At 37.9% G+C, this 7,653-nt stretch overlaps 1 protein-coding gene across 2 annotated transcripts in view; it reads left to right on the forward strand.

Moving 5' to 3' along the window:
• DTL (denticleless E3 ubiquitin protein ligase homolog (Drosophila)) overlaps positions 1–7,143 on the forward strand; it is a 56,021-nt gene extending 48,878 nt beyond the window's left edge. For both annotated transcript variants that reach the window (XM_008587722.1, XM_008587723.1), the window contains 2 exons: positions 1,438–2,270; positions 5,116–7,143. In XM_008587722.1, the coding sequence (XP_008585944.1) occupies positions 1,438–2,270; positions 5,116–5,214 (932 nt within the window). In that variant the 3' untranslated portion in view covers positions 5,215–7,143. The remainder of the gene's footprint in view (positions 1–1,437; positions 2,271–5,115) is intronic.
• Positions 7,144–7,653: the final 510 nt, after the last annotated feature.

A 7,653-nucleotide genomic window follows, 5' to 3' on the forward strand; every position in this document is an offset into this window, starting at 1 on the left:
CTGGTCCCGGTCCAGTACGGGGGCAACACTGAGGGTTGCGATCCGTTGCCGGACACAGAAAAAAGACAAAAAAAAAAAAACGTTCATGTAAATCTGTATTAATGTTGCAAATGTTCATGATATGTTAAGAAGGAGGATATCCTGATTCAAAAATGGGTGAAGGTCCCAAATGGACATTTCTCAAAAGAGGACATACAAGTGGCTGACAGGTCTATGAAAAAATGCTCAACATCACTAATCATCAGGGAAATGCAAATTAAAACCACAATGAGATGTATCCCTCATACCTGTTATAATGGTTTTTGTCAAAAAGACAAAAGGTGTCAAGTGCTAGTAAGGATATGGAAAAATGAAACTTTTGTACACTGTTGGTGGGAATGTAAATTAGTACAGCCATTACGGAAAACAGTATGGAGGTTTCTCAAAAAATGAAAAGTAGAACTACCATATGATACAGCAATTTCAATTCTAGGTATATATCTAAAGAAATGATTTCAGTATGTGGAAGAGATAGGTATCTGTACTCTCATGTTCATTGCATTGTATTCACAAAAGCAAAGATATGGAATCAGCCTTTGTCCATCAGTGGATGAATGGATAAAGAAAATGTGGTTTATATACACACTGTAATATTTTTCAGACTTAAAAAATAAGGAAATCTTGTCATTTACAACAACATGGGTGAACCTGGAGGACATTATACTAAGTTTGCCAGGCACAGAAAGACAAGTACTACATGATCTCATTTAAAGAAGTTGCATGGTGGTTAAGAAGGGATTGGGGGGTCACAGGAGATGTTAGTCAAAGGGTATAAAGTTTCAGTTATAAAGAAGGAATAAGTTCTGGAGTCTGTTGTACAGCATAGTGACCAGTTAATAATTATTGTAAACTTGAAAATTGTTGAGAGTAGATTTTAAATGTTCTCACTCCAAAAATTTAAGTATGCAAGATGATGGATATGTTATATAGCTTGATTTAATTATTCCACAATGTATATATATATATCAAAACATCATGTTGTACACCATAAGTATATAAAAAATAGATAAATTTCATTGATAAAAAAGGTTACTAAATAGTATATACATTATGTTCTCATTTTTGTACATAAAAAATTTGAGGTGTATAATATATGTCACATGCACAAATATAGAAAAATGCTAAAAGTGTTTACATGGTTGCTTTAAATTTCTTTGTTTTTTTGGTATTTTCTAGATTTTTACAAGTATATGTTTTATAACAGGGTAGTTGGGAGGCTGGTAGTTAGGAAAGAGGAAGGAAAAATCCTAAAAGGATATGGTAGGAAGCAAATGATTTATGTAACCTATTTACTGTCAAATTGACCATTGGATGATAAAGTTAGCTATAATTTTCCTTGATGAAAATTTAGGGGCTTTGTATGGCTTTCACTTCTGATTTTCCTCTTTTCTTTTTCAGTAACAGTAATGAGTAGCCAGAGTACTCCTGCCAAAGCCCCCAGAGTAAAGAGCAGTCCGTCCATTTCCTCCCCATCTTCTGCAGCTTGTGCTCCAAGCTGTGCTGGAGACCTTCCTCTTCCTTCAAATACTCCCACATTCTCTATTAAAACCCCTCCTGCCAAGGCCCGGTCTCCTATCAACAGAAGAGGCTCTGCTTCCTCTGTCTCTCCCAAGCCACCCTCATCGTTCAAGATGTCACTTAGAAACTGGGTGACCCGAACACCTTCCTCCTCACCACCCATCACTCCACCTGCTTCTGAGGCCAAGATCACATCTCCAAGAAAAGCCCTCATTCCTGTGAGCCAGAAGTCATCCCAAGCAGAGGCTTCCTCTGAGTCTAGAAATAGAGTAAAGAGGAGGCTAGACTCAAGCTGTCTGGAGAGTGTGAAACAAAAGTGTGTGAAGAGTTGCAACTGTGTGACTGAGCTTGACGGCCAAGTCGAAAATCTTCATTTGGATCTCTGCTGCCTTGCTGGTAACCAGGAAGACCTTGGTAAGGACTCTCTCGGTCCTACCAAATCAAGCAAGATTGAAGGAGCTAGTACGAGTACCTCAGAGCCTCCTTCTCCTGTCAGTCCTTATGCTTCAGAAAGCTGTGGAACGCTACCTCTTCCTTTGCGACCTTGTGGAGAAGGGTCTGAAGTGGTAGGCAAAGAGAATAGCTCCCCAGAGAATAAAAACTGGTTGTTGGCCATGGCAGCCAAACGGAAGGCTGAGAATTTGTCCCCACGAAGTCCATCATCCCAGACACCCAATTCTAGGAGACAGAGTGGAAAGACGTCACCAGCCCCGGTAAGTCAGAGGTGGTGGGAAGATACATTTCTTGACTTGAAGGGGGCCAGTGGGAAGATACATTATCTAACTTGAAGGGAGCCACACAAAGATCTCTTCTCAAGTCAGAATGCTTGGGGAAATAAGTCAATCTGTTTATTCCTAGGGTTGCCAAATTTAGCACATAAAAATACAGAACAAATTTTGCATGGGACATATTTAATACTAAAAATTTTTTATGCTAAAAAGTTATTTGTTGTTTGTCTGAAATTCAAATGTAACTGGGTGTCCTCTATTTTATCTGGCAACCCTATTTACTCCTATTTAAATCCCTCCTGTCAAGGTTCATACTCCTCATCCTGTTGCCTCATTCACTAAAGCCTTCCTTGTGTTCTAGGATATCAGTTCAAAAATATCTCCCCCCCCCAGGGCCAGCCCGGTGGCGCACTGGATAGTGCGCTGCTTGGGAAGTGCGGCGGCGCTCCCGCCCGAGGGTTCGGATCCCACATACGGACCGGTTCCCGCTCACTGGCTGAGCGAGGCACGGGAGCAACACCGAGGGTTGCGATCCCGTTGCCGGTCCCCGGTCTGGTACGGGGGCAACACTGAGGGTTGCGATCCGTTGCCGGACACGGAAAAAGACAAAAGACAAAAAAAAAAAGAAAGGAAGATACAATGATCACAATAATATGTTGAACTTTCAAAAGGAGAAAACAGAACTGAGGCCGCCATAGGTGGGAAAGAGGGACAGAAAGGGGGATAAGGGAGGAAAATTGATTCCATTGCATAATGTTGAATATACTGATTATCTTGATCTGAGCATCACATATTGCACCCAAGTATTCATATTCAACTCTATACCCCACAGATATGTACAACTATGTTTCAATTAAAAAAAATGATTTCTGACATGTAATGTGAAAGAATTCAAAGAATTAAATAACATTGCTGTAACAAAGCTCTTTCCAGACCATCTACTAATTTTTGAGAGGCCATTTTCTCAGAGCGTACAACTTTAAAAATTATTATTAAATAATTATAAATTCATAGGAAGTTGAAGTTCTGATGGACCCTTCACCCAGTTCTCCCCAATGACTAATCTGATGTAGCTATAGTACAACATCAAAACCAGGAATGGACACTGGTACNGGGTTGCGATCCGTTGCCGGACACGGAAAAAGACAAAAGACAAAAAAAAAAAAAAAATCTCCCCTCTCCTGTTAGTCAGTATGCTATTCTCTTTATAGATAAAGCTGTTGTTCATTAGAAGGTTGCCAACATCCCTAAGTAGATTTCCAGTTTGTAATTACACTTTGCAATTATTTAAGTTTACAGTGAAACTTATATACTTACAAAGCAATTTAAGTGCAGAATCCTTACAGATTTTTCTGACTTCTCCTCGATCTTTTATAGTCATCTTGCCCACACCAATGTTTTTGGTACCTATATCTACTCGCTTAAACATTCAGTGTTGTTTCATTTATCTTTTTAGCACTCATATTTCATTGGTTGACATAATATTTAAATTAGATAATGTCAATAACAGATATTGCTGGCAGAAATAGGTTCGTGAACCTGGAAAAGCATATAACTCATTATAATAGTAGAGGCAGAAGTATCTGCGAGCATTGGGTGAATTATGGGCACTGGTTAGAGGGAATAAAAAGCTTCTGAGGTTAAGGAAGTTTTCACTGTAGTTCATAATAGCTCTTGTTCTTTTTTTTTTTAAAGATGACCGGTAAGGGGATCTTAACCCTTGACTTGGTGTTGTCAGCACCACGCTCAGCAGTGAGCGAACCGGACATCCCTATATGGGATCCGAACCCGGGGCCTTGGTGTTATCAGCACCACACTCTCCCGAGTGAGCCACGGCCCAGCCCGATAGCTCTTGTTCTGAGTTAAGGAGAAGGTGGTAAGATGGTAGAAATTCAATCCAGGAATCATGATCAGCAACATCTTCCCTTTTAAAGGGCAGAAGGTGGATAACCTTAGGCCAGTTCTGGTTTAATAAGCGTTCATATCCCTCCCCCAATTCAATCCAGGAATCATGATCAGCAACATCTTCCCTTTTAAAGGGCAGAAGGTGGATAACTTTAGGCCAGTTCTGGTTTAATAAGTGTTCATATCCCTCCCCGCCTACTGTCATGAAGTCTATCCCATTTTAGGAAAAATACACTAGAAATATTTTAAAGACTACTTCGTACACAAACTCCAACCAAGACCTTGCTACAGAAAATGGGGGGATATATATATGGAGTCTCCTTTCTTCTCTCAAAATTATAGCTGCCCTTTGCCCCTAGCCAAAATTTCTATTTTTTTTCCAGGGGAGCTGGTTTCAGCTGTGTGGAGGAAAGTAATTTCAATGAAAAACTGTTTTCACTAATATTTAAATCTTAAAGGTTTTAAAAAATAGTGTGCTAGTCTTATAATTTCTTTGAAGCTAAAGTTTCTATAAAAGAATTTTTCTTCATCTAGATGATAATGTAGACCTTCAGAAGAGGATAGAAGCTGCTATTTGAATACCTATCTCATTTTAAATTGGGGAGGGTGATTTACCAATTTTTTCAAAAAGGATGGTAATTGTAACCTTGTTGGTTCCTTTTAGGAGGCTTAACCGATAAACACTTTCTGTTCACATGAAAAGTCTATGCCTGCCTTCCTTATACCATCTATTAAATTTTTGTTATATTCAGTAAAAATCAGCCTAAAGAGACATTGCCATCAAAAGTATTGGGACTGAAAAGCTGGCTGACTAATCAAATTTCTAGGCATTCTAACTTAAGGTACCCCTTAGTGATAACTTGCTGAGGTAACAGCTGAACTTTTTCTTAGGAAATCTCTGAAATCTAAACTTTTCTTCTTCTAGGTCACCATTACTCCCAGCTCCATGAGGAAAATCTGTACATACTTCCATAGAAAGTCACAAGATGACTTCTGTAGTCCTGAACACTCAACAGAATTGTAGATTCTTGTCTGTAATTAACTAAACGTTGGTCCACTAAAACAAGATGAAAAATACAACAGAGTAACTATATAAACTCTGGTCTTTAAGAAACCTACCGTCTTTTCATTTTTAGAGAAAATTCTTTCAACTCTGAAATGCACCTAGTCTGGTTCTACTACCATAGTGTATACGCAGCTTCCTCAGGATGAATCTGTGTTTAAATTTCATAAAGTAAATTTGTCACTGTAGCATTTTGAGTGAATAGTCTTCACTTTTTAAAGTATGCATCTTTTCTGCAATAACGACATCCTAGCTCATGGAGGCAAAAAACGAAACATGTCTCTGGTTACCCTGAAACTTTCTGTACACAATGGAAAGTATTTGCCAGCCACAGCACGAGGCCTATCTGTGAAGGCCAACTGCTGACGAAATCCTCTGCTGAAGACCCCTGGATCTGTTCTGCCTTAGACAAGTATAACTTTATTTGAAATATATCATCTTTTCACTATGCTTTTGTGTTGTTTTTTTAAGTATGTGTAAAAGTGTGATGTTCAGATAAGTACATTTATATCAGTTTAGTGTTAAAATACATTCTCTTGAGTTAAAGTCATCTTTAGTTTAAGTGCAGTGATAAAATGTCAACTGTTTGGAGAAACTAGAACAACAAAAATAGCTATATTTGTCTTTTTTCCCCCAAATATATCTCCCACATGAGATTTAAGGTCCCCATATTTTTACCAAGCAATCTACTGTGTTATCAAACCAACACCACTTTCTATAGTAGGTTATGATTTTTGTCATTTAGTAGAGGGAGATATTTTAAAAATCAATAGTCATACACTGAAGCTGGGGTTTGAATCAGGTGCAGTCTTCAGTTCTATAGGGCTGCAACTTTTTAAAAAATGTCATCAGATTTTAAGAAAAAATAATGATTTTATTGATATTTTTATAAAAGATAGCTCTGAACTGAAAATCCAGAACCTGAAAAATAAATCTTAGCTTTCTCATGTACATTAAATGCAATAACCTTCTAGAATAGCCCTAAGCGAAAAAGTCATGGAGTTTTCTCTAGATATTTAATACAGAGAGTGTATAGACTGACTTTAAATTAATAATGTGCAAAAGATCTTAAACATCCTTCCCTTAATCAACAATTATGTATCATTCATATTGAAATATACCATTTTTTCTATTATTCCCCTTTGTAACCTCATGGAAAAGAAGCTTTATATACATGGAAGGGAGTCAGTCCCTTTCCAGTGACGAAACTTGATTCCTTTTATCCATATCTCTATTATGGGTATGTCTCTATCTCTATTATTGTATCCATATCTCTATTACTACATAGTCTTTATTCCTATTTTTTGTCATGATTTTAAAATCCATTCTTAATGAAAACTCTTTAATTCCTTTGAACTTATATTATGCTTGTAACAACCAGAACTGCATAGGTCAATTAAGCATAGGTTCTCCATGGTTTTATCCAAAGAGAAAAACAAAAAGGGAAGCTGTAGAATTGCTCTCATCGAAACCAAGCACACCATGGCCTTAACTGAATATTTAGGAAATCTGCTTATATTTGATGTTTGATTTTTGAGTGTTGGGCTGTGGGGAGGTGTTATTTTTGACCAATACTTGCCAATAACCCTATCTCTCTTGCTTCGAAAGCCAATGGGGGGGAAAAATCTGTGAAAAAGAAAAGTGTCAATAAAGTAGGTGATTTTGTATGTATCCCTGAACATCTCCTGGCAGCACTACTGAATTAAATTGGGGTAAATGCGGCTGTCAGAAACTGTGCCAAGAGTCTACTGGGTGTAATATGTCCCACTTGGAAAACTAGTACTTCAACTGGATGCCAAAGGTCAAATGTAATGAGATAATAATTATCTCTCCTTGTGTCAGTGTCAAACTTTGAGCTGATCCTGAATAATAAAGCATTTTATCTTATCTCATGTCCTTTTCTGAGCTTTTTGCATTAACCTAGAAGCAGTCTACACAAAAGAACTATAGTAGTAATCAAGAATCTCTTCTTCTTGTTCATTGTATAAAATTTGTTTATTCCCAAGGATATAATCTAGTTTAAGCTGAAAGAAGTTTTAATAAAATACATCTTGCTTGGTCAGACCTTGAGCATTTAAGATGGCTTGGATTACTTGATGAAGGAGGGTGGGGTGATGTAGTTCTTTCTCTAAACAAGTAATTCCAGCCCAAACTTTTCCATTTGAATACATTCCAGCCACTGTTGCTACAGTGCTTGTGGCTGTTTCAACACAGGCCCTTAATTTACGTTTGTGAGGGTTGACTAATTAGTCCCTTAAAATGTCTCTTTTAATCTGGGCTGCACATTTTAACTGATGATGATGAATTAAGACCATGTGTAGCTACCCTTGGGGGTGGGAGGGGGAGATCACCCTCCCACCCACCTCCCAAACTCTAATATTTCAGGACATTCTGTATATG

The sequence above is a fragment of the Galeopterus variegatus genome, unplaced genomic scaffold, assembly GCF_000696425.1.
Source record: "Galeopterus variegatus unplaced genomic scaffold, G_variegatus-3.0.2 Scaffold4512, whole genome shotgun sequence".
NCBI classification, from domain to species: Eukaryota; Metazoa; Chordata; class Mammalia; order Dermoptera; family Cynocephalidae; genus Galeopterus; species Galeopterus variegatus.